General features: G+C 43.5%; 2 protein-coding genes across 2 annotated transcripts; one reads left to right on the forward strand and one right to left on the reverse strand.

Annotated features, from left to right (window-relative positions):
- The first annotated feature begins 1,602 nt into the window (after positions 1–1,602).
- chpt1 (choline phosphotransferase 1) lies at positions 1,603–7,271 on the forward strand. The gene is made up of 8 exons (XM_028400669.1): positions 1,603–1,997; positions 3,613–3,760; positions 3,962–4,103; positions 4,189–4,273; positions 4,709–4,840; positions 4,931–5,089; positions 5,161–5,286; positions 5,833–7,271. Exons 1-8 carry the CDS (start codon positions 1,758–1,760, stop codon positions 5,947–5,949), a joined length of 1,149 nt encoding a protein of 382 aa, XP_028256470.1. The 5' UTR covers positions 1,603–1,757; the 3' UTR covers positions 5,950–7,271.
- An 881-nt stretch (positions 7,272–8,152) lies between these two features.
- Positions 8,153–24,492, reverse strand: gnptab (N-acetylglucosamine-1-phosphate transferase subunits alpha and beta). Its single transcript, XM_028400662.1, has 21 exons — positions 24,202–24,492; positions 23,732–23,817; positions 23,414–23,533; positions 21,186–21,236; positions 20,609–20,811; positions 20,010–20,074; positions 19,754–19,888; positions 16,029–16,190; positions 15,780–15,959; positions 15,435–15,605; positions 15,229–15,352; positions 14,941–15,147; positions 13,824–14,791; positions 13,484–13,683; positions 13,195–13,414; positions 12,971–13,084; positions 12,806–12,891; positions 12,638–12,736; positions 12,387–12,554; positions 11,420–11,510; positions 8,153–9,527 (listed from the first exon to the last, which is right to left on the reverse strand). Exons 1-21 carry the CDS (start codon positions 24,361–24,363, stop codon positions 9,456–9,458), a joined length of 3,684 nt encoding a protein of 1,227 aa, XP_028256463.1. The 5' UTR covers positions 24,364–24,492; the 3' UTR covers positions 8,153–9,455.
- Between the last annotated feature and the right edge of the window lie 2,895 nt (positions 24,493–27,387).

Genomic DNA, 27,387 nt, shown 5'->3' on the forward strand with positions numbered 1-27,387 from the left:
TCTCGCCGTCTTTGGTCCCCTCCTAAAAAATAACAGATTCTCATTGGGTGCAGGAAGGGTTAAATTTGGTATGAATCTTAGGTCCCCACCAATGTCAAAAGCAAATCTACCGGTGGTGGAGGAAGTACTGAAGCTTGGTACTTGAGTAAAAGTACAATTACCCAGCAAAATATATACCGTACTTAAGTAAAAGAATCAGAATCAGAATCAGAATCATGTTTATTGCCATGTAAGTGAAGGGGGTTCACATTACTAGGAATTTGCCTTAGTGATTGGTGCATATAAAGAACATATAACAATTAACATGCAATAAGATAAAAACGTAAAAAAAGTAGAAGTGCTACATCAACAATCCTACTTAAGTAAAGGTTTTAAGTACTTACTTTTAAATGTACTTAAAGTATTAAATACTAAAAGTACTCATGCAATATATACTATTGATTTCCATTGCAAAGGATATCTGAACAGGCTAAAATAAACAAAGAAATCATCTTATAATTAAAATGGACAATGTGTAGTTAATTTACATTTTTAGTCCAGAAGCAGCTATGAACAGGTCTGTGAGTCATGAGACAGGCTGTGGGCATCAAGTGAACAGAGAGGCTGCTAAAAAAAAACAGGCATTCACCATTTTTACTGTGTAAGTATTCCTGATTATTATTAAAGAAACACAGCTGGCAGCGTGACACCACCTCCATGCAGAGTCTGACCTCACATCAGTCCAGCACTGTGTTCATCAAAGTAACTACAAACACTGTAGAAATGTAGTGGAGTAGAAAGTACAGATAATAGCTACAACATGTAATGGAGTAAAAGTATGCACTATTATTTTTGCTTAAGTAAAGTATAAATACATAACAATTTACTTAAGTACATTAACGAAGTACAAATACTTACCACTGAAATCTACACCCTTGACCTACACACATTTACTTAACTGTATTTTTAAATTATTTGTCAAATAATTGCCCTCACTGGAAATTACAGTAAAAGCAATTGACATGCTAACGAATCTACTAAGCTAACTGTGGCTAGCTGTAACATTCTATGACTACGATAAATTAACAAAATAAACACTATCAACAACAATAAAAACAAAACTTTTATATACAAGGGTAACATCAGTGTAACATTTATATTACATGGCTTACCTTACAACAGCAGGTGTAATTTCACAAGTTAGAATGTTGCTCCTTTCTTTTCTGCTACACATCCAAGATGGCGACCACTGAAGGTGATGGACATTCTTCTGTTCATGCGTTTTTTGACAGCTATGGCAACAATTAATGACTCACAATAGCAAGTGTGAGTACAGAAATAAAATACCGTATTGTTTTTCTCTTTCTGTCCACCAGTGTTAAAGTGCTTTACTGGAGGCAGAAAAAAGGAATGTTATCACTCGCAGTTAGCGTCTCAGGCTCACATATGGAATTATCGTCAGTTCGTAAATAAATGTTAAATAGAATCGGTTAAAACACTACTATAAAGTCGTTCCAGCACCTTCTATTTTTTTGCAGATTGCAGCACAGTCAATTAGAGGAGAGCCTTTTAAACTTCCCGGTGCGCCGCCATGTTTTTCCTTCCGGAACTCCGCTTCCTGTCGAGACGCACCTCGGTCAGAAACGCTCCGTGTATCGTCAGCTCTTGGTTCCGCTGTGGAAATGGCCTCCTCCGCTGCCCGGCTATAAATGTCCAATCCGAGTAATTAAGGGGGATTTTCGTTACGGTACTTTGTGGAGTGACGAGGCAGAAAAACAATGCCACATTTCCTGTGGCCGGAGCCGCTGTCACCCGCACAACTAAAGCGGTTGGAGGAGCATAAATACAGCGCGGCTGGCCGGTCCCTGTTCGAGCCACCGTGTCAAATCTACTGGAACTGGCTCGTCCAGCAAATACCGACATGGATCGCTCCAAACACACTGACTATTGTTGGACTGCTGGTCAATATCATCACCACGCTGGTGCTTGTGTATTATTGTCCCACGGCAACAGAGGAGGTGAGTAAAGCCACCTTTGGCTGAAGTTTCTACACGGAGAGTGGCGCTAATTATGTGCCAGGCGCTGGCATGAAAAGAACGCTCCGAGGTCCATTCAGAAACAGCGTAACTTAGAGTTTGCAGACGCTTGTATTACTTTAACTTGTGTTTTACTGTTAAATGAATATATCTTCCAAATCAGTATTTCACTCTTGTGACTTCGGCATACATATGAGCTTCAAGGCTATTCGTGTTTTGACACAATAACCGCTTTATTAATGGGGTCGTGTTGCTTGCTAACGCCCTCCACGGTTTATTTTGGGCTTGATGGAGGCTCACTAGGTCATAATAGCGAATGTTTCCTGTTTGTCTGTGTAAGCCGAATTCATGATGGACTCTCCTTGATTCAGGAAAAATCATAAATTACAAAATATTTTGTTTTAGTGGCGACACACCAGCTCGGACGCCTTAAATTGACCGATTGTTTAATCTTATTAGGCGTGCATGGTCATTTGGTCTCTTCGTGTATGTTTGTCTGGGAAGCTGGCAGCTTTGACGTGATGTTACGATGCAGTGTTGTTGTTGTTGATAAAACAAAACAGCAGTTTGTGTGAGGAGTCTTGCTGGAGGCTAATCGTTAGGTTAATGGAATTAGCATGTGGGCTAGCTGTGCACACAGGAGCCTTAAACTAAAGGCTCCAGAGACACATGTATGCACTTAGTGGGGGCCCTGCAGCTTGGAAGTTGACCTCTGATCCAGTAAAGCTGTGTGTGTACAGCTTCCCTGTGGATCCAGCAGTAAAAATGCGCAGGTTTTTTTGACCTTTGTCCAGTCCAACAATCAGAATCAAAGTACACCCAGCGTGCAGCCAGTGTCCGATTCCACATGTGTTTCTTCTGCTATTGTTTCATAAACAAGTGTATGCTTTTATTTGTGGTGGACTGTTCTAGTTCCATGTCTGTGCAAACAAATAAAACATAGAAGAGGAGTGTGAACTCCTGGACACTGATCAGAGTTCTCCCTCAAGTGACATCTGTGATAAACAAGCAGACTCTGTCCCCACAGGACACAAGGCATTCCAGGAAGGAGACGGCAGGGACAGCATGGGAATCTTTATCTCTGTGTGTGTGTGTGTGTCAGAAATGCTCACACACATTGTATTTTGGTGAAAACATATTGTTGGCTTACACAAGTGTCCAGATGGTCTATAACCTCCACCCTATAATCAGCTGGATTATTGCAGATACAGTACATATGGTGTGTTTGGATGGCGAGGTAGTAAAGCCGTATATAAATGACAGTAACGTGGTAAAATATGGAACACCAACTTCAATAATCTTATGAATACCTCTGGTGTCTTTTGATATTTTACTTTATTACAGTTCTTCTCTCTCATATATAATCATATAATAATCAGCTTATCTCTGAAGCACTTTGACCTGCAGTAATCTGTATGTAAACGAGTAAATAAATGATTAAATTAACTGATACTCATTCACCCTCCCCCATCCATGCACAGTTCTTACTGCCAGTGCAGGGACTCGAACCTGACTTGACTTTTTTTTGTTCAGATTAATTATGTAATTTTATTTTGTTAATGTGCAGTTTTTACCTTTCAATCAAACTCTACCTCAGGCTCCATCATGGGCCTTCATCCTGTCAGCTCTGGGCCTCTTCATCTACCAGTCTCTGGATGCCATTGATGGCAAACAGGCCAGGAGGACAAACAGCAGCTCAGCCCTGGGCGAGCTCTTCGACCACGGCTGCGACGCCGTCTCCACAGGTGCATCATCACAAAACCGCAGTCCAGCTCTGCTTCATGAATTTATTTTTGGCGCAATTTTAAATGTAAAAATATTGTAAGTTTAGGTTTGGATTTACATGGTTATGTGACATATGATGCATTCAATGACCATCAGCTGATTTATCTTACCTCCAGAAAGCCTGCATTTGATAGGGTTAACAGACTCTGTTTATCTTCCAGTCTTTGTTGCCGTGGGAACCTGCATCTCATGTGGAATAGGAAGCTACACGAACTGGATGTTCTTCTGCGGGTTTATCGGGATGTTCATGTTCTTCTGCGCTCACTGGCAGACCTATGTGTCCGGGACCCTCCGCTTCGGCCTGTAAGATGATCTCATGTCACTGCAGATGAATTGTAACTCCAACAGAAGCAGCTAAACTCTCTCCTCTCCGTTAATCTGTGCGCAGGGTGGACGTCACAGAGGTGCAGGTCGCCATCGTGATCATGTATCTGATGTCTGCATTTGGAGGCGTGAGCCTTTGGCAAACCACGGTAACCAAGTGTTGTGTGTTTCACACAGTTTGTGCGCACACACAGGGACACTTTCATTTCACCTAGAGTGAAGACTTGAACAGTTTTCTCCATTCAGTTTTTGTTCTAAATATAGTTTTTAGTCCCTCTTCTAGACTTTAAATAGACTTTGTGTTTTACTTTTACTCTGTGCTGCCTTTGGAGGCTTGACTTAACATCACATGAGAGAAGTGAGAAGGTAAATATGGGTAGCTAACGCATTGGCAACAGGTCATCTATTGGACATGATCTGGCTTGAAAAGCTGATGATGTCACCCGCATTGTTTTTTTTTTTGTTGCTTTGCCCTCTCATCACGCTCGGCATGCTGCAGCTTTCATATTAGCACCCTGTTTAGAACTACAAGAACAACTTTTATTTGTCCTTCTCTGTAATTTGACCTTCACGTGTTTCCCTAGTTGCCCATCATTGGACTGAAGCTGTATGCCTTCCCCATCATGGGCATCATCGGCGGGGCTCTGTACTCCTGCTACAACTACTTCTATGTTATTTTGAATGGAGGTGTTGGCAAAAATGGCTCCACAGTGGCTGTGAGTGACTGTAATATTATTTTAAAATGCATATTCAGCATTAAAAAACAAACATAATAATCTAATCTAATAATCCAATCTGCCATTTAGGACACAAGTGTGCTAGGCCCCGGTATGCACATCGGCCTCATCCTCACGCTGGCCTTCATCATTTTCAAGAAGTCGACCAGCCACCTGTTTGAGCACCACCCCTGTCTGTACCTGCTCACCTTTGGCATGGTGATCTCCAAGATCTCCAACAAGCTGGTGGTACGTTTCATCCTGCCTGTGCCACCGTTTTACTGTATTTAGTATTTGACATCTATTTACCTGTTCTGTAGATCGCACACATGACCAAGAGCGAGTTATACCTCCCGGACACAGCCTTCATAGGGCCGGGCCTCCTCTTCCTCAACCAGTACTTCAACAGCTTCATTGACGAGCACATAGTCCTCTGGATTGCCATGGTGAGTACTGAACTCTGTTGTGAAGGTAATCACAGGTTGCTCTGGATTAAAGTAATACATTACCCACAATGCAACACTTTTCTCCACATTTTGGAACAGATTTCAGTCAAGCTGGTCTTGATAATGGATATTTGTAACACACCAGTTCTATATGAGCAAACTGGTTAATATATTGGCTGTATTGAACCAAAAATATGACCTTATCCTCCCTTAAAGCGTTTCAGTTTCCTGATTTTATCAAACACTGGTCAGACAGGACAGGTGAGCCTCCATGACTGATAAGTCATTTTCAGACATTTTCAGACTGTCTGTGGGAATCCGAGCTGTGCTTGTCTGTAGTGTCTAATCAAAGCATTGTTACATTCATGGCTCAGAGGGTGAAGTTTCTGTGAGATGACTGCAGATATTATCTACTTTGCAGCCCTGCAGGGCTTCATGCTGCTCCGCTTCTACATGAAAGCACATGCAGGGACTTGATGCCACAAACGAACATAATACAAAATCAAAATGTTTACCACTTTTCAATCTTCACCCTCTGCCCTTCAGGTGCTTTCTCTCCTGGATCTGGCCCGATACTGCACAGGCGTCTGCCTCCAGATAGCCTCCCACCTGCGCATCAAAGTCTTCAGTATCACACCGCCGAGCAACACCCACCGCGACTGACGGCTTGCCCGGCGGGAGGAGGCGGGGGGAGATGCAGATCTGTCCCCGCTCCTGAAAGCAGACGACCAAGAAGAGGAACCATCGACCCCGAGCCTTGACAAAGTCATCACCTCCGACTAATACTGCCTCACCCACCAAATTAAAAAAAACTGGACACTACCAAAAAAAACAAAAGTTTGAAAAGCATGAATGAAAGTGTCCAGATTATAATTCAAACAGAGGTGCATGTTGTCAGAAAATGTTTAAATCAGATTCTTCATGCTTATCAATACCAAAATATGTTCTTTAAATGGGTAGTTTGACTAGTTTGGGCAGATATCAAGGTATTTTTATCTGCTTTAAACTTTAAGATTGTACTTTTATTTTTAAATTTACAACCACCAGTCAAATTGCTTTGATATTTGCCCAATACTAAACAAGTTGCCTGTTGTCTTAATCATTTGTGTTTTTATTTATTAAACCAATGTGACTCAATTTAACACAAATCAGGGCTTAAAAATACATTTAAACCTCAAATTATTGCAAATGAAATTTCTAATGTGGACCGGCAGATTGTCAACGTGAAGGGGGGGAAACGTGTTAATGCTGAAAAACTACGATGGGCCTCACTTTAGGCTTCCATCTCACACACACACACACACACACCGGCTTCATCTCATAATTCCTTTATGGAACGGTGCCGTTGGCTGATGAAGCGTTAACTCTCGACTCGTTTTGCTTTCTCTGTTCTTCTCCCTAAAGGGCTAATACTTTAATTAAACGTGTGATTGTACAGAACTGAACTGAAGACGCCTTAAATATTTTGTTGTTGTAATTTACTGTTGTGAATATTTAAAGGAACTTTGTACATGTTTTTGTTTGTTTTTCACTGAGGTGTCACACCTCAAACATAGTAATAATACAAAGCTACTACTGGAAGGTTCATTTATGAAGTTTTTCCATTTACACAAGTGTCTGTTATGTTCATGTGTGTTATTGAAGAGTAATGGATGATTGATTATCTCTGAAAAGTTATGATCTGACTTCTGATTCAGGTTCACTTGGAACAAAAAGGGATTTTTTTTTCCTGAGGGTAAAGCTAATAAAGGGGTATTGTTGATTTTGTTTTGAAAAGTAACATCAGCTTCCTCTCATGATTACAGAGGAGCCTCTACTTCAAAGATAATTTTACACAATTTAAGGATGGACTCTGGAACTATGCATTGAAATGTATGAACTTGATTCCAAACACCTTGTTGCACTGTTCAGTAACACAGTGAAACACATTTCTACTAACAGATATGAGTGGAAACGATTGTAATAAAGAAAATATTTTTCATCCAGTTTGTTGGTGCTGTGAATGAGGCAGTACGAGGAAGGTGTACAAGGCAGCAGCAGGCAGAGCTGCAGGTGAAGATGAGGTTCTCTTTAGGAGGATGGAACGAGCACAGAGGGACAGCTTAGGCTGGCTGTTCTGGGAACAAAGTCAGAGAGAGACGGACTGAGATGGTTCGGACGTGTGCAGAGGAGGGATGGTGGTTATATCGGTGGAAGGATGTTGGAGGTCAAGAGGAGGATGTGCTACAAGGTGGAGTTACGCGGAAACATCATTCGCTGATGGGAACAAACGAAGGTAGAAGAACACGTTAATGAGTCAGTAAATACTGCGTTCTCAATACTGATGGATCTATGTGCAGTATTTGTACTGGTGGAGCTACTAAGAGTATGATCACAAGATCAATCTGAGGAGTCATGATGATAACGACCAAACACCATGAAGACAATAACGGGTCAGATTGATCAGACTCACCAGTATTGAGCTTAGTCCAGGTTTTGACTGAAGGCTGGATCTCATCCACCCTACAGGGTCACAGGGGAGCTTGAGGCTTTCCAAGGTGTCAGTGGGTGGAGAGGAAGACAGGTCGTTGGTCTATTGAAGAGCTGGATCTCACCTGAAACCTTTATTGTCCACCCTCTAAGATGAACATCTCTCATATTGATTTCTCCTGCTAATTTCCTGAACTGGCCATTTTTTAATTGAGTGGAACCAAAGAAGGCGGAGTGTCCTCACCAGGGTGAGTGCAGCAGCCCTGGTTCAGCTCTACCATGTCCCCCTTTACTGCATATTGTCAAATAAACATTAAAAAAGGCCCAGAAGTACTTCTAGTTTTGTGCAGAGGAGAGCAGACTCAAAAAATTGAAATAAATGAAGGTAAAAGTGGCATAACTTAAGTAAATCACTTTTATTTCAACCACTGAACTGATGCAAGCCAATTTACAGATGCTGCATGTTGCGTAATGTCTCGTCCATTTCTGCTGACGCCATACAAGAGGGTGATTGATAAGTCTGTGGCCTGAAGTTGAAGGTGTAACTTCAAAGGCTGTGGTGCACCCAGACATTTGTGACCAGCAGAAAGTAATCTGCATGACGTGAATAGTGACAAAATGGCGACGTGTCATTTTCAATTCCCTGAAACAGAAACCCCACATGACTCTGACTCTAAACTTTCTGCATGATCACACAAAAAATTAAACAAACAAGCTGTATGACTCACTTCCTTCACGGGCCAATAACTTATCAATCACCCTCTTTGTCCGTCCCACGAAAATGTCATAATGTCATAATGAGGAACATTCAGAATATTTTCACGAGCATTTAATGTTTACATTCTGGCATTCAAATCAGTCACTGGAATCACAATTACACCATCAAAATAAGTTACACAACATGCTGAGAGGAGGAGCAGGTGAGAGGGGGGGTGGAGGTCTGAATTTCAGACAGCAGCGAGCCCGTCGAGTCCCACAGAGACACACATACAGGCGGCCATGAGAGCTGTGCATGTGGCTCCCACAATCAAATTATCTGTACCATGACAAATAATTAATCCTTTTTCCCATCCATCCCCATGAGATTAAAGTGTGATGTAAGCAAATACACATAAAAAAACAAGCAGGAATGAACAACGAAGGCACTTCAAGTTTAAATACAAAGATATGACAGCAGACATCTCAATTACTCCCATTTGTTTTATAAAGCCGAATTAACGCAAGAAAATTTTGTTGTTTTTATGTATTTTTGACAGGAGAAATGTGCCCATCACAATCTCCCAGCAGCAAAGGCAACAGCATCTTCAGTCGTGCAACAAAACAGAGAAAAGCAGTTTGTGGGTTTTCTGATAAAACGTGCACACAGACACTCCGTGAGTCCTGACCTGCCGAGCGGTCACACGGTGAGGACGGGACGTGAGAAATGCTGGGTGGAAGGAGGGTTTGTCTTCTGTGTAAAGTCACCAGCCACCCCACCTCAGTTGGAGGGAAACAAAAAAAGACTCACATGCTTCATGTGTCGGCCAGCCCCATCCATCATCTGCTGAAACACGTTTCATCACCATCTCACATGAGTCTCTCCTCCACCCGAGCTGATGCAACACCGCGCTGAGCGTTCCTGAGCCTTGCGGGTCTGGATCCTCTCCTGACCTCGCAGCTGAGGAGGAGGAAGACGAGAGGAGAGGGGGAGTCTTCCTCTTTCACACCCGCTCAGGGTTGCTGTCTCTGTTCACCCTGCGCCTGGGGAACAGCTTTCTCTTCAGCAGGATGAGCTGCAGGAAGAAGGAGGAGGAGGACAGGAAATGTCAGAACTAGAAAGTGCACCGCTAACACGCTAACAACACATGATGTTTACATTCAAAAGGACTCGTCTCACCCCTCTAGTGACACCCGGGCATTATTTACAGACGTCCTGCATTGTTATGTTGCACTATCACATGTTTTAGAATAGAATAGAATAGAATAGAATAGAATAGAATAGAATAGAATAGAATAGAATATACTTTATAAATCCCTTTGGGAAGGTCCCTCAGGGAAATTTGTTTTTTTTTGTATTGTTATTTTTGTATAAAGCAGAATTTACCTTAAAGATACAAAAAATGGCCCCAAAGCTATGAAGGAGTAATGTGGTAAAAACAGTCATTCAGATGCTGTTTTATAGTATTTATATTATATATAACATACTATCTGGAGCTGGTTAATTAGCTGTTTATGTCAGTAAACCCTTTTACGAACATGACGCTAGCTAATTTAGCATGTTAGGCTTAAAATAGAGGAGCTCCACATGATGTCAGGGTGCAGAAATCACTGCAGTTACACCCAACAAGTGTTGTGGCCCACAAACACATCACAAACACATGCAAACTGACTGAACAAAAAGAAATCTGAGGTCTGGCTTTACAGAGAGAGAAGAAGAAGAAGAGAGAAAAACAACAACTGAAACATCAGTCATCAGTCAGACTGACCTGACACCACTTTGGTCCAATGTTTAGTTAAATGGGTACATTATAAATGTCAGGAAACCTGATTCCACATGTCAGTGTGTATGGACCACTGCTTCTTTAATAAGTTTGGGGATCACTGTCGAGTCCAGCTGCCGTTAATTTAAACAGACAACCATCTGTTTTTCTACTAAATAGAATAGAATGGCTTTTATTGTCATTGTAACATGCCACATGTCCAACCAAATGTAACAATGTTGCTGCTGGTTTTGCTGCAGGCAGACAGTTTACAGCTGTCATCTCTGAAGTTCGCTGCTCACAAACAGACTTCAGGTGACACACACATCTTTGTACAAACTCCACTGAGTCTGCAGAAAAGTGGATACTAGACCCAGAAACTGAGCGGTGTAACAAATACTGTTACAGATTTAACAACGAGATACAAAATGACTCCTCTTTATGCTAAGCTAACACTAACAGATGGACATAAGTGGTATCGGTGTTCTCTTGAAAATCCTGACACCAAAGCCCCTTCAGATGTTTGCAACCAAAGAAAGTAAAGATAAACCTGGCAGTGAAACCACCTCCTCTGTCTAAAGACTTCATAACGTGGACAGCCAGACTCTTTTGGTGCCAAAAGGACATCAAAAAGTCTGCTTGTGAAGAGAGACACTGGACAAGTCTGACACATTCCTGGCTGGGAGCACTGGTCCCACAGGCTGCTGTGGGGGGTGGACATTCTGCTCAGGTCACCGCAACTATTAACCTTTCACTGGGTTGGCTGAGGAGAAACTGGAAACCTTCGGATTAGGGAAAGTGCAACCCAGCACCCTTAGTGTCAAACTACTGGGATGAGTTGTGTCCATTGAACAACTCCTGGTATTTGTTTCCAGTAACAAACTGGGAAAAAACTGGCAGGAAACACTTTGGTTTTAGAGCTGGAAATCCAACAACAAAGACAGTCCAGTCTCAGCTTTCACACAGGACTGCAGGGGGCCTTTCATTTCTCTAAAGTCAGTTCCTGGCTCAGCTGGGCATACTCGTTCGACACATGAGACGGACGCACCTCGGGGGGGCATTTCGGTAGTGAAAGCCTGAATCATAACTCAAGTGTGAATCATGGAAACAGAGAGGTGTGTGGGTGTGTACCTTATGTGTCTTATGTCTGAATGTGTAAATAAAGGGTGTGTGTGTGCATGTGGTCGTGGTGTGCGGACACTGACCTGCTCGGCGAAGAAGGACATGACGGTGAAGATGACGAGTGTCACCAGGACGCAGTGGGTCCAGAACTTCAGCTTGTCCCGATACACCCGCCTGAGAAACAACAGACATCAGATGTATGTCTCCCTGTGAGGGCAGCTCACGCTGACTGTAAAGTGATGTAATGAGAGGGACGCGTGCAGTATGCAAAGGGGCAGCGGGGCAACAGGGTGACAAGGTGACATCACCTGACGCCTTGTGCCCGACACTTAACCAACTCAGACAGAAAAAGAGGTGGAAGGGAAGGGGAGGAGACGAGGGGCTCAGCTGTGTCATGATCTTGCAAGTATCTTACAGCCAGCGACTGATCAGGAGCGGCTCGGTCTAATTTTAAAGTCTAAGAGCGAGGCTGGCATTCCAGGCTCGAAGCCCCTCAGAATACAGGAGCAGGATCCCAGATGAAAACCCTCTAAATCTCCAGAGGGATTCTCGCTGCACCAACATGGTAACACTCATTCCCATGTGATGACAGCCACAAATTCTACACTCAGTAAAATTACTGGCACATGTGTAGCGAGGACTCGGCGCGTGCAGGGCTGCAGGTCCCCCATTAAAAACTGCATTGCGTTGTTTGGAATCCGTGCTTCGAATTATTATTTCTTTTAATGTCAGAACAGAGTATTTAGGCATTATATCACTGAATGTCCAATCTGCAGCTGATAAATATTTAATGAGAATACCACTTGTTGGAGGAAAGAGGGCTCTCACTAGTAGGTGGCTTCAATCAGATGCCCCAACACAGGAAGAACGGCTAAGAACTGTCCATGAAATCTATGTTATGGAACGTCATATATATATATTCAAATGGAGAAATTCAAGGGAAATGGGTTCGATACACAAGGCTGCGGAGACCAGACTTGAACTTTTCTTGTATAAAAACAAAATTTAAAAAAAACTGCAACATATTGATAAAAGCCACATTTATCGTACCACTCCTGGAGCTCCTCCATATGCAGGAACCTGTTGCGGTACTCTCTGGGCAGCTCGAACTGGGACGGCAGCGGAAACATGGACTCATAAAAGTCTCTCAGCACAGCTTTGACTGTGGCGGCATCCTTGTGGCTGTGGTCGATGTTATCGTTCAGACAGATGAACTTCCTGTTGGTGAAAATTAAAAAAATTAAAAGTCATCAGCGCAGCTCAACAAACGGGACAATGCTTGTGTTCGGATGTTTCCTTGCCTGGGATTCTTCCTGATGTCGTCTAACTGGCCGACCACATGGGACACATTAGTGCGAACCATCTTGAAAGCAATCTCCTCCTCCCCCATGATCTCGAATCTGTGCAACCAAATAACAGCGTGTCAGCTCAGGACTTAAGACACACTGTAAAACTACATAAGACCTCACTTGTATTTGTTTTGGTCTTTGAAGGCTTTGTGGATACGTTCTGTGATGGGTTTGCAATGCAGGACGAGTCCTTTTGTGACCGGAGGCTGTGGATTAAATTAATAATCCAGTTATTTTAACATTAAGTTTTGAGTATTTGAAGCCCTTTGATAAAGTCTGGCTCACCATGCTGGGGTCGTAGTAGGCCTCCTGAGTGGGGTTGACCAGATGGACCTGGGTCAGGTTAGTTGGGAGTGTCTTTGAGCAGTTTATCAACATCTGCTCCAAACCTGTCAGGTCCTGGACAAAAGACATGGAACTATTTAGTCTACTTCTCACAACAATCGTGCAAAACTGTACACCTGCTAACATGCTAACAGTAGTTGAGAGGAAAGGATTAATTAGCTAACCTGGAGGCTGAGAGGGAGCTCGTGGATCCTGGTGGCGAGGGTTCGAATCTCACGGTCCGACAGAACGCCTGAGTGGTCGGTGTCGATTTCATCGAACACCTCAGAGATGTTGAGGTGCTGTTGGGCGCTCATCAGGAAGTAAAAGTATGAAAAGGCAAACTGCATGTCCTCAGAATGGCGAACGCGATGGCCTGATGTTTTATCGAACTCATCCGGAAATCTGAAGAAGACACAGTGGAGCAGTTTATGAAGCTGCCTCTTTCATCTAAAGAAACACACCATCTCTTACGTGTCCTGCAGCTCCTGCATGATGAGGCGGTCGATCATGTGCGGCATGTGTGCAGGGACTTTGCGGGACGTGAAGCCAAACTGGCTGTTGAGCAGTTTGTTGACGTAGCGTAGCGAATCTGCGAAAGTGTCTCGCAGCTTTCGTCCAGTAGCAGCACCGTCGGACTCATACAACAGTTCTCTCTGCAGACGCTCCTCTTCCTGTGAAGGCAACACAAACAAAGAGATGTTTAAAAGCCTGAAAAGGAAATGGTAAAAATAGGAAGAATCATGAAGAAACAGTAACATGTCAATGGGAAGAGGAGATCTGGAGGGTTGAAGAGAGATGGTGGCCTATATACCTCCAGCAAAGCTTGGAAATACTTCCTTCTCTCCCACGGCAGGAAGCCTCTGTCTGAGGAGGTGAAGTGTTGGAGTCTCCTGCCCACTGGAGGAGCATCAGCGTGACGCTCTGCACTTCTTTTCTGAGTGATGCTGTTCAGAAGTTTGGAAGTCATCGGCCTCTCAATCGTGGCCTTCAGATGAGGAGGTTTGGCCGTCTCAGACTCTTTCTTCTGCTTGTCGTCGATGTGGACTGGGATGAAAGGAGTGGTGAGCTTGTCTTTCTGTGGATGTTGCTGACCGCCTGTCATGTGTGGTTTTCCTTCCAGCTGCTCTTTGTCGGGCTTCTCCTGCACTCTGCCTGGCTGCTGCTCTTCAGGCAGCATCTTGAAATCTTTCAGCAGTTGAGCCTTTGTGAGGTTATACCCCTTTACAGTGATGTCACCGATCAGGAGCTTTTCCTCCAGTTTCTGAAGCTCGCTGCGCACAGCAGCTGGTAAAAGTGACACATTTAATGATGGAACCTGTATGACTGCCTCAGCTTCAGCAGGCTGCCTCTGCCGGATCTTCGGCCCTCGTTTGTCCTCAGGAATGTCTGAAAATGGGAACTCCGGCTCGGGGGTCGGAGCCGCCGTGGGCTCTTTTCCTGCCTCTTTGATCACAGCTTTGGACACATTAGTCTGAGGAACCTCCCGGGTGTCGACGGCCACACTGAAGCTCATTGTGAACTCTGTGTCTTCCTCCCTCTGGAGAGTGAGGTTGTAGTGGATCTGGGTGGCGTTGTGGCCCGGGTGCAGCAGCAGGTGAATGGTCTTCCACTTGTTGGCGACCGAGGTGTGGCGAACCACTGGGCTGTCGCTGACATGAGCCTCAGTGACTCGGCGAGCCAGTCTGTTGAAGCTGAAGTACGGCCGGATTTCACCCACAGGGAGGGTGTAGAGGGTCTGGTTCTTCTGCAGGGTCACATGGTACAGCTTGCCAAAGTGCTCTACAACAGAAGAAAGTGACAACATCCTAGTGACAGCTGTCCTGAGTAATGTGAATGTAGCAAAAGCTAACACTAGCATGCCTGCTAACATTGTTTGCTAGCTACCAGATGTAAAGATATGGTTAATTGTTACTAAAGCAAAAACTCACCTTGGCCACAGTCGCCCACATCAAAGCCACATGACAGCACGTTGCAGGCCTGGTCGCAGAACTTGTCTGCCAGCCAGGAGTTGGCGCAGCCTTGATTACAGTAGGACACTCCTCCCAGACCACCTGCAAACTGCCACCCCAGTCCACCGGCTCCACCAGGCCCGCCGGCACCGACGCCAGCAGGGAAGCGACTGCTCCCCGCAGCTCCTGTCCAACAAAAACATTTATTTTTTATATTTTTTATTTATTCACAGAGGAGAGATCACAGTGTTTATGCTTCCTTTTTACCTAGGCAGTCTCCTCCATCCCAGTCACAAGCAGAGTTGTTGCATGCCTTGTCGCAGTACCCGTCTTTGATCCAAGATCCTGGGCAGCCCTCGGCACAATTGGGAACAGGCCAGGTGAGGTACACCTGCAGGGTAGAAGAGAAAAAGACCAGACTGAAGGCCTGTTTTTTTAGGCTGACCCACATCCTGATCAGAGGGCCTTCACACCTTCTGTCCTTTGGAGTGGCTGTAGAAGTCGTCAGGCCACACATCTTTGCCGAACATGACGTCATCGTTGAGGTAAATAAACTTCTGGGAGAGCCCGGGGATGCGATGGATGTGTGTCTCTATAGCTGGGGAGCTGAAGGTGGGAAGGTGGCTGTGGTTCAAGAAGATATCCTAGAAGTCAAAATACAAACATGGGCTCAAATTTGAACCAGTTTTCAGGAGCTAAATTATTTAAGATGATGCAGCAGGGCCTTTTTTTAAGTGACTGTACAGCCATAGTAAAAATAGGCTAACCCTTGAAAGGTTTGCGGGTCAGCATGCAAGAGGTCGAGGCTTAAATTCTACCTGATGTGAGACAACTGAAACTCTGGGGTTATCCAGGTTGAGCCAGGAGGGAATCTGGCCGTTAGTGACGATGAAGATGTGTCGCACCCAGGGGGCGTGTCTCTCCACGGAGCGCAGCGAATAGCGGAGCTCCTCGTTGTCTTCGAAGCGGCTGGCAGATACATCTTCATCCTGTTTAGACTGGAAACAAACCGGAGTGTTTCATCTGTAGGAGTAGCTGTTAGTTCTTCCAAAATGACAGGTGTGTACCTGTGAGATGGCTGTGAGATCCCAAAACAGGTATCCAGGGCTGATGGTTAACTCCTTTCCATCTAGTGTCAGATTCTTTTTGGCCTGCTGGGTCAGATCAGAGAAATCCTGCGGGCTGTTCAGGTGGAGCAGGGCAATGCTGGCCTCCGAGTACAACTCAAACTGAAGAACAAAGAGCAGACGTTAATGTAAAACCCTTACATCCCTACCAAACTAAAGGTCCTCTCAGCACATGCTTTACGCCACAGAGATGAATGATTCCCTGGACATACCAGGGCTTGTGACCTTTGACCCTTCAGGTAAAAACTGCTCTAATGGTGCAGTGAATGCATCCTCTGACTGCTATCACAATGATAAGTGAGTGTGTGTGTTTATAAAGAGGTGAGAGCTAGGAACATTCTGTGATGTCATCTTCTCCATCAGGGTCACATGGAGGTGGCTCTCAGGCTGATCTAAGGGGAGTTATGTGAGGCATTGTGTGTGTGTGTGTGTGTGTGTGTGTGTGTGTGTGTGTGTGTGTGTGTGTCAGAGAGACCCCCCTGGCCAAGGCCAGGTCTCTCAAAAACCTTTTGTCTCCCCCGCAGACTCTAAACACTCCCTGGAGCCACTGAGCAGAGGAGGTATCTGCTTATTAATCCCCATTAGTCCTCTTTTTTGAAACACTGAAACATTTCTTTGTAATAAACAGAATTAGTACTTTTGCTCCTCTCTCTCACAGCGTGCCTGAACTTGCCTGTTTTTCTCCGCTTCTGTTTTTAGGTGAGGAGGATTAGCTGGCCCTTATAAACCCGGCACAGAGACAGCAAGCCGCGGATCAAGTTGCCATCTTTATTACAGCCCTCTTTATAGTCCTGATAATGCTCTGACACATGCACACAAAGCAGAGGTGTGTGGCCAGCTCACAGGGGCGCACGCCTGTCTGCAAGCGCACACTGTAAAGTTTAAAAACACACGCATGTAAAGCCTGTTTATTTTTTTTTATTTATAATGGCTGCTGTCTCGAGCGGACGGAGAGCGGCGACCATTAAAACAAGGAGCGGCGTGTTTACAGAAACACAGAAGGCTTTATGGGCTCGTGTCCTGCATGCAGCAGCTGGAGTCATTCCTCAGCACAGTATTAACATGTCCCATGTGTATTTTACTCTCAACACATTACAAACCATAATCACTGCGGCCTGCATGTGACTGCAGAGAAAATGTAATTAGTCCAGAAACACTCTGAGAAAACTAATTGACCCTGTGCTGAGTGATCTGTTTAGGCAGATGGATTGAGATGTTGAAGCAGCGAGTGCTGGGGTCCGATGAAGCCGAGCGGCCCAACTTTTTGTGTCCGCAGGACACACAGTTTTCACCCTCTGTGGTGTAAACGCAGCCACTAGCTACTATGAGAGGTCTGCAGCTACACATGTGTCAATTGATGTCACAAATATGAAGGATTTACGCTGCTGAATCAAAAATATACAATGTTTAAGTTTAAAACACTGCAGTTCCCCTGACAGCCTCTAGGGGCTGGCTTCACAAATGAATCAATCCTCACAGGACTCTACGCTAAAATGTCCAACTCCACAGCAAAATAAACATGTTTACAGCCAGTTTGGCTCTCCCAACTTTTTATATAACTGATTAGTTTAAGTTATACTGAGACTCTGGAATAATTAGGTGTGTGACCGCTCTGTGTAAATCATGTGCTGACCTGTATAAGTCGGGCCTGCTGCTTCACGGTGGACATGAGACACCGTGTGGATGGTCTCACATTAAAATAAACGCTAATACAAACACATCAGCAGGCTTGTACACAAACACGAGCGGGGCAGGACTCCACAGGCGACAGCACGGGCAGATGATCAGAGTTGTAGTCCAGCTTTCATCACCATAGCCGTCGGTCTAACACCAGCTATAAATACTGGGCCCCCTCCCACCACAGAACCGCTCCCTCCACACTATGCACATCATCCCTCTTTCACAGAACCGGCCCACTGACACCAGGAAACAACTTGAAATCAAAACTCTGCATTGTCTGGTGGCTCCTTTACCTAGAATCCCCCCCAAGCATGCACACACTTTCCATCAGCATCCTTCCTGGACCCACCTTTCATACAGCACACACACACTTTTCTCAATCCTTCCTCCTCTAATAAAACACCAGAACCAGGTCTAGGTATAAATGGACGTCTCAGAGGCTGGTGACCTTTCAGCGTGCTGGACAGCACCGCGCCACTCCAAACAGTTCTAATGTTAACCCGCACACTGCCAGAATACCACATCTTATTAGCACATGACCTGTCAGGCTGTACCACCACAAAATCTGCAGACAAATGCAGGGAGTGACAGGATGCTGCTGGTGATAAGTAGGTTAAATATGTTAACCTACATATTATCACAAGGGGAGCTACAGCAAGTAGCTGTGTCTAAACCATCCAAAACCAACTTAAAACCATCTCAAAATCATCTTAAAACCATCCAGAAACAACTTAAAACCATCAAAAAAACATCTTAAAACCATCCAAAAACCAACCCAATATTGACCCAAATTCTTCACAAAACTATCTGGAAAAAAATCTGAAAATCCATCACAACACCAGCCAAAAAACATCCCAACCCAAAACTATTACAAAACTATCCAGAAACCTGCAACTGCAATATTGGCCCAAAGCTGTCAGAAAATCACCTGAAAAACCACACCAACCCAAAACTATCTGAAAAAACATGTGAAAACCAACCCAAACCCCCCCCCAGTGTACATTACATATACATGTATATTTCTACAGTTTGTTTAGATTAAATTTTCAGGGGAAAAAAACAATGTTTGGCTGTATTATTGTTCTGTGGTCAATGCTGTTTGTGCACATAAATTATTAAAAAAGTGTTTTTTTTTTGTTTTCAGTTGGTTGAGCTCTGTGTAAACACCACATCACAAAGAAAAGACATTAACTCTGCTTATTGACCCAATGATGTGATGGATGAATAAACTCTATAGATTAGTTGATACTGTAAACTTCTAGTGTAACACTTCTTGTATAACACATTTTATACAAAGGCAGTTACGAAAGATGTTATCTAATCCATTAATTCTAATCAGCCATGTGAGCATATAATCAGAAGGCAGGACGAACAGTCGACTCCTGGCCGTCCTGCCCGCTCAGCTCCGGGCTGTTTTGTTTTCTTTGATGATTTCAAGTTAATCCGCGCTCGTTAGCGGCAGCATTCCTCCTCCTCAAAATATAAAGGAGCCTTCTGATTAGAGAAAATTATTAGATACACAAGCCGCCGAGCTAAACAGAGGCTCTTTATACACATCACAAATAACAGTTTAAAATAGAAAAAGGTCATTTTTAGCAGGACACTGCAGCAGCAGGTTCAAGGAGGAGCTGACATTTGTGACTAAACCTTAGGAAAATCCTGAACAATCTCTTCAACAACAATGACACACAGCTTAAAATCAGCGTGCCTGTTGATAAAGTGTACAACTCTGCCACCTGCTGTTTTAAACCCTAAACATCTTTTCAGGCAGTTCTGCAGCATAGAGAGCTTTCATTAATATTCTCTAAAACATGACACAAACAGGAACTAATGAGTGATTTCAAAATAAAAGCATTCCAAGAATTCAGTGGCTGAAACGTGTCAAATGTTAACAAATAAGAGGTCAATAGATCTCCTTTCTATGACAACGGCAGCGCACACAGCAGGAAGTATTTTCCATATGTGCGTCCTTGACATAATTTTACCTGTTTGATCTTGCTGGTTATGGTGGAGGGCAGTTTGACTCTCAGTGGCTCCGTCTCCTTGAAGGTTGCCGGGAAGCCGCTCAGGTAGGCCAGAGACTGCATGCGGATCAGACCAGGAGCCTCTTTATCCGTCGTCTGCAGTAAAACACAAGAGAGAGACACACTTAGGATGCCTGCTGATGTTTAACCACCTTCATTCCAACAGCATAAGCATGGAGGAGGACTGAATCCTTCTACACGTGTGTTATAACCTCACCAGGTAACATCGGGACACAGAGAACTTCTGGACTTCTTGAGCCACGTCTCCATACGCTTTATCAGCTGCAAAACACAATAAAAAAACAGTGAGCAACACATTCGGGGACAGATTATATGTCTGCAAACACAGCCTGAGACTGTGCGTTGACTACAGGTGTGTCAACATTCCATCGAGTCCTCAAACATAACGCTGAAATGTCAGATCTCCTGTGCAGCAGCAACTCATAACTATGGCCGATTATCAGTGAGAGTCTGATGAAGTGATCATGGTCACCTGGCTTGCTTTGATGACTGAGGAGCTCCATCTACTGACTGACTCCTGTCAGTTAGGGTTATTTTTCCTGCAATGCGTCCTTTATTTTCCATGATTCTGTTGTCTAACATTTATGGATACATTTCCATGCACAAACATTTAAAAATTACCTGCTGACATAGCAGAGAGAAACCTGTATTTTATTGCTGCAGAGACTGCAGAGAGATTTAATTAGCATCACTTTCTGCCAAATTTTGAGCCTCTTTAGTTGTGTTTTTTTTTTTTTTTTTTTTTTTTTTTTTTTTTTTTTTTTTTTTTTTTTTTTTTTTTTTTTTTTTTTTTACCGTCAGCCTGCAAATGGAAGATGACCACAGAGACAGCGGTGTGCGGGGTGAACGGTTTGTTCACGAGCAGTAGCTCTTTGGCAGCAGAGAAGGCGGGAGAGAGCGACGGCAGCTCTTTGAGCGTAACGTTGGCCGGCAGCGCAGGATCCAGCACCAGCATGGGCGCCAAGATGCAGTGGGACAGCAGGCACTCGGGCTTCACACTGCCAACACGAGCAAAAACCAGAAATTAATGCAGATGATGACTTTTGTATTGAAACAATGAACATGAACACATGCATGGATAGAGTTCACACAAAGAGCAACTATGGAAGCGCTGCTGGAGGCTGTTTATTTCTGTGGTAAACACACCGGAAACACACAAATCAACAGAAGAATCTTCACCGATATTTCTATCATTTCACACCCCTGTCTTTTATTTGTGTGTGGTGTGTAAGCCCCCAGCACCACACACACTTCCTGCTTCAGCTTTAATTGTCTGTCTTCACATATTGCAGCTTCATTGTGGGTTTAACAGTCATTTAGTCGTTTCAGTTTCACACATGCGTCGACATTTCACTCACATATTCACACCCACCTGTCTTTTGGCACTTCAGTGGTCTCACTCAGGTTTTTTCCCAGACGTTCCCTGTGTACAAGAAAAAGGTGAAGTCATGTTATTTTAACAGACTGTCTGTTTGTACAAAGGGGAGAATGGGCACATAGCAGCTACTGTGTTTAAACTAATTCCTTTTAGAAAGCCGCCTTGCCAGGTGTAAATAGCATCGTTTATTATAGACACCTGGCTGCCTTGTTATGCATCCATTGGCTATTCTCTCCGAGATGTAAATAGTGTTGTGTCTCTGCCACGTTACACACAGTGGTGCAAGAAACACTGTTGTCTAACAACACCTGAATGATTCTCTCTGGAGTGATCATACATCAGGGTGCAAATACCACTGGACAAAAACATATTTTATTCATTATCAGAGTCTGAAAGATATTTTATTTTATAAATCGACCTTGAAGTGCTTTAAAGAACCTGTCAAGACACTCTCGTCTCGAGCCTGTCCGTGCTAGAAGAAGATCAGCTGCTGGAGATTGGAAATGACGGAGGCCTGAAAAGTATGTTCCAGTCTACAACTCTGCTGATAATCTGGATTAAGATCAAGGCAGAAAATCCCGAGATTCTCCTGAGAAAAGCAATGAACACTTGCTTTATTTCCAACAAGCTATCTTTGTGAAGAAGGATTTTCTGCAGTGCCTTCGATCAAAACAAAATTACAGCGTAGACTGGCTCCCACTAACTCAACATAACAGTGAGTTGTCTTTTATGCACTTTGTTTTTGTGCCGGCCAATAAAAATATTGTTTTACACGATACCAGTCTGTGGTGGGACCACTGGTGTAAATAACCAAATGGGCTCTTTTATCCTGGGTGTACATAACATTGCTTGTGCTGCCATGTTACACATACACACAGGTCTGTCCTTTACTGGAATATTTTTTGCTCCTACTTCTATTTTTACTTCACTACATGTTCAATACTTTTACTGCGATACATTTTCTATGAGCAGCATTGTTACTCGGCGCACAGACACACACAGACTTTTCAACTTGTGCACAGTCCATGCAGCACAGAGGCTTAATGAGCACAGACCTGCCTGTGAGGGAGGTGGAGGTTTCTCAGCAGAGTGTGTTGCTGACCCACAGTAAGTGGCAGTGTTTGTGTTGTTATTCAATGAGACAGATGCCTCAGTCACATTGTTCCTCTTCGTCCTGTGTCCTTATAATCTCTGGTTAATGTGCTAGGTATGATTATTATTACTTCAAGGAATTTGTTTAAGTTAAACTAATGACTGTTCTGTGGTTCTACACCACTCCCTCCATCTACATAAGTAAAGAGCCTGAGGATCCATTTCTGTGTGTCCTCTTTATTCATGTTGGGAATCGCGGCAAGTTGTGTTCTGGCCCGACACACTGTCATGAACAAGTGACAAACCCTCAGCCTCCTACAGTTACAGCATCACACAGCAGCTGATTACAAGCAGGTGGAGCTGCTTTATCATGGGGTCATCAAGTTTGCTACAACCACAGAACCTCTGAACTACATGGACAGAAGTCTGGACTGCAGTCTTTATTACTAACTTATTATTATTATTAACTACATATGTAAAGAGAATGAGCAGCGCTGTTACTCGTTAAACTCTGTATTGTACTTTCACTTTTAATACTTGAGTACATTTTAAAGACGACAGACTACTTTTGATATATATAAGTACAAAAAAATATCGACTACTTTAAAACGTCTACTTGAGTATGATGCTTAAAGAAGACTTCTGCTTCTACTCAAGTCATTGTTTGGTAGAGTATCTGTACTTTTACTCAAGTCTGAGTCTTGCAGACACCTGGGTGTAAATAGCACCTTTAGGTATGGACACGGTATCTTGGTTTAAATAGTTACCCTGGCTATGAACAGCTACATTTGGGTCGGTGTAAACAGCAAAATTTGCTCACCAACCACATCCTGAGTGCATCGCTCTGCCATGCCATACAAATGGGTGTAAACAGCACCCTTGGCTCACCGATACCAAGTTCAAACAGCATTGCAAATACTTATCTCCAGTGTGTAAACAGCCACATTAGCTATCCCAAACAGCATCTGGTACCGTAGAAGCAATAAACACACACACTAACAAATTACTGTTTTTCTAGTTTTCTACATCAAAATTAGCATTAGCATTTGAAGATAGCATTACAGCCTGTAATAATTCTAACCGACGACAACAACAAGCTCCACACTACACCAGCACATCAGCACAGATACCTCAGAGCTCGTTGTTCCTCCTCCAGCTGCTCTTTGACCGTCTTCAGTTCCTTCAGTAGTGCTGTGTCAGTGCCGTTCACCCATGTGTACACCACATCAATAGGCATGGGCAGACAGAGCCTGCAGAGAGAAACACTCATATCACTCAGGACAACACTCAAACTGCAGAGCTGTGTCACCAACACACACACAGGCTAACAGGCCTGAATGTCGTCCAGTTCTTTCAGATTTTTTGCGAAAAAATGTTAACATTCCTCTAAATGAGGGCAAAATTGTCAGACGTGTTTTTCTTCGGTGGTGATCGGGGTCATGGGTCACCTGCTTTGGAAAGACTTCCCTCCCACGTTGTCTCTGTAAGAGTCAAACAGCACATGATACTGGTCTCGACTCCACTCAACCACCACCTGAATGGAGAGAAGAAGAAGACGCTGTGTAGTTATCACACAACTCCAGCACAACCTATCAGCCACTGATCCACACCACACTACATTCAAAACAAGGCAGAGTCTTCATTTTATTTAAATCTAGACACTTCTTTTTAGTTTGAGGTGATCTTTTTTACAAAAATGTCAGAGGAAATTTAGATATGCAGAATTTGTATAAACACCCCACAGATTTGTGAGACGTCTCAGTTAAAGATCTACAAGACATGACAAGAAAGAGTTCCTAAAATAATCGATTTTTAGAGTGGAGCCTGGTGGGGACGGGTCCTCCACACAGCAGCCCGAGCTTGCACTGAAAAACAGCCGTTTGTAGACAGGCAGGTCGGACAACAAGAAGCTACTCACCTCCCCAAACTGAAAGGCGGAAACTATCATGAGGACGATGCCTCCGAAGCAGAGGTAGAGCCCGTATCGGTGGGACAGACAGGTGTACGTCTGTCTCTGCAACAGCTTCAGCACCGAGTTCACGACTACCATGGCTCTCCTGGGCGACGCATAGCGCTGCATTCATTCAAAAGAAACGCAGATAAGCGCACTAAAAACACAAAGTAAACATCACGGAGCCACACGGAACTGTCAGCTGACCGCCAGCCAGTCTGTATGACACATGACGACCACACAACCTCACGCTTCCTCGGCGGTGATGACGCCGCTGCTGCCGCCTCGATGCTCCGCAGGTCCCGACTCGTTGTTGCCCTCTGCTGGTTGGGAGGACAAATAAAAAAAATCCAAACCTGGAGTTCTTGGGATTTTTCTCCTAAACTCAGTAAATACTGTTAAGTCAGTGTCTCTGCTAAACTCGGTTAAAGCAGTTGGGAAAGAAGAAGTATTTTTTTCGTGGTTTTGGAGAAATGTCATCTCTTTATCACAGGAAACAAGCTGTCCAGATTTACTCTTCCTTAGTCTCCCCTCTGGACGGGTTGTCGGAACAAGCACAGCGGATACAACTCGTAGTTTCTACACTCTTTATTTCACACAGACACACATACTACGTGAACTATCAGCCGAACTAACTTTCAGCTGAACTATTAAGTGAACTGTTAGAAACTTTTAGTAACTATTAGAAGCTTTCAGTAACTGTTAGAAACTTTTAGAAACTTTCAGTAACTTTTAGAAACTTTTAGTGTAAATTAATTTTCTAGATGGGGATGTAAGCATGAAGAGCTGGCACCAAAATGCTATGAAACACAGCATCGCCACTCACATTCAGAAGTCCAGGTAGAAACAGCTGGATTCTGGATTTCACCCTTGAGTCCAGTTATTGGGATCTCAACTGATGGGTGCGTTCCCTGCAGCTATTGTGGTTCAGGTGTCACAGAAATAAAGTGCCTGTTTTGTGCCAAAGACATGAGCATGGAAGTATTAGACTGAAGCGGGACCATGCATATTAAGTGCAAATGCAGTTGTTTGTTACTGACACTTTGTCCATGTCTCCTTCTGTGGAATTAGTGACACCTGATGTGCCATTTTTCCACAGAGAACTGCCTTGAAATGCATCGTTATTGTTAGTGCGCTAATATGTATCATTATCACTGAGGTAAATAAATGTATTTTATATCAAGTGCTCATTGTAGTCTGTCTTGCACTGACACTGCACCATAATAACATTTGAAAAAGGAACATGTAAGATAGCAATTAATAGCTACATGTAAAATAGCAATTAAATATCTTGTGTCTCTGAATGGGTTCTTCTGCAGAAGCATGCACTCTGCCGTCTGGTGGATGGTTCACCACTGTGGCTGGCTTTACTGCTTGTTCAATTCTTCGGATTTTACTTTCTTGCCTCCTGAGAAAACACTTCTAATTTCCATTCCCTTGCTCTCCTCTCTGGTGAGGGGACGTGGCAGAAGATGGATGAGATGTAGTCAAGAGAAAGAGGGTTGTCACTCTTCTTTCCTGGAAATGAACAGAAAATGACAGCAGTTTAATGAGCATGAAGTAATTAAACCTATAATCATTTATTCATATCTATCCAAAGTCACTACTAACATGAAATACTAAACCCAGTTACAAAATATATATGCGATAAGATAATCCTTCATTAGTCCCCTGCAGGGGAAATTCACAGTGTTACAGCAGCAACAGCACACAAAGAAAAAGATATAGAAAATAGATAAATAGAAATGAACACAAGGTGAATGAATGTTTGATTACTTAACAGAATAAAGTGACTTCAGTACTGAACTGTTATTGCACATTATGATCTGGTATGGTGAAGATGACAGTTTACATTATATACATAAGAGCTGTAAAAAAGAAAGTTATTGCACTGCATGACCAAGTTATAAAGGAGGTAGTGTGGGTAACACTGTGGAACCAGGACGACCAAACAACAGGTGCAGAAACACCTGAGGCTTCTACCTTACCTGAAAGAGAGGTGACCGGATCTCGAGCAGTAGTTCCACTCAGTTGGGAAATAACTAAATTGTGTTTGTCATTGGTCAGGGGACAAATTGCAGCTTTTTTTCAAGAGTGAGGCGCACAACCACAGATGCAGTTGACACCAGAAAGCTTTGTTCTTGTCTTTCCCAGAAACAGGGAGGCACTTGCCCAAGATTTACCAGAATGGCAAGGTGTCATTGTAGTTCTGGGTTGTATTCTCACCACACAGACGATTGACATCTTTTGGTCACAGGACACAAGCAAGAATTGCAAATGTTACCTCCAGACCATGAGCAGAAACAGCAATTGAGGGTGCATCCTCTTCAGACAGCACAGAAACTGTGGACGATTCACCCTCAACGAGTGGAGTCAGTAGACCACCAGCACCAGCTGCAAGAAGAGATTGTAGCACCACCACCTCCACCAGCAGAAAGTGAAAACCAGCCACAGTTGGAAGTTACTTGTTCATCCAGCAGTAACCCAGTGGAAGTAGTTCAATTCCAGTCAGCTCTGCAAAACAACAAACACCAAGACAGACACCATCAGTTTAATTGGTTCCTACCAAACCCTCAATATCAAGGTGTAAGATCTATGTCAGTTTGGAACTACTAGCAATGATTCTGCTTTTGGTGTTGTTTCTAAACCACAATATCACAAGAGCAATGGACGCCAGAAGAGCAGCCATTGCATTTGTCTGCAATGTCATTGTGTTTTTTTCTCAGATGTTGTTTCTTGGGCAAGAATGACCATAACAAGAAGTACACATGAGTCCACTCCAGCAAGCACACTGCACACAAAGCAAGGATGATTTAACCTCTGCAAGTTTAGATATTTCCAAGAAAGATCTACAACTTCAGACGGTTTATCCTCCAACAGTGAAGAACTGTTTCATACTTTTAACAACTTATTACAAGTGGGTCATATATAAACATTCCATTATATATGATCATTGTTAAAGTTGTTACAATCTCATTAAATAGTTAAAAAAAACCCAACAATAATACAATAAAAAAATGTACAAAAAATAAAACACTGACTCGTATGTATTAATAGTTTTCTGCTGATATTATATGATAAGATAAACCAAAACAAGCCTGACGGTGTGTACAAATGCTTCATGGACTGGACAGGAACCAGAAACACGGAGGC

Source organism: Parambassis ranga, chromosome 2 (genome assembly GCF_900634625.1).
Source record: "Parambassis ranga chromosome 2, fParRan2.1, whole genome shotgun sequence".
Taxonomy (NCBI): Eukaryota; Metazoa; Chordata; class Actinopteri; family Ambassidae; genus Parambassis; species Parambassis ranga.

Excerpts from the sequence above, each read along its gene's own strand:
- gnptab (XM_028400662.1), bottom strand. The coding sequence starts at position 24,363 with ATGCAGCGCTATGCGTCGCCCAGGAGAGCCATGGTAGTCGTGAACTCG. Across the intron at positions 23,818-24,201 it reads CCGCCTTTCAGTTTGGGGAG|GTGGTGGTTGAGTGGAGTCG; the intron begins GTGAGTAGCTTC and ends CTCTCCATTCAG. Across the intron at positions 11,511-12,386 it reads ATGGAGGAGCTCCAGGAGTG|GCGGGTGTATCGGGACAAGC; the intron begins GTACGATAAATG and ends GTTGTTTCTCAG.
- chpt1 (XM_028400669.1), top strand. The coding sequence starts at position 1,758 with ATGCCACATTTCCTGTGGCCGGAGCCGCTGTCACCCGCACAACTAAAG. Across the intron at positions 5,090-5,160 it reads AGATCTCCAACAAGCTGGTG|ATCGCACACATGACCAAGAG; the intron begins GTACGTTTCATC and ends CCTGTTCTGTAG. Across the intron at positions 5,287-5,832 it reads TAGTCCTCTGGATTGCCATG|GTGCTTTCTCTCCTGGATCT; the intron begins GTGAGTACTGAA and ends TCTGCCCTTCAG.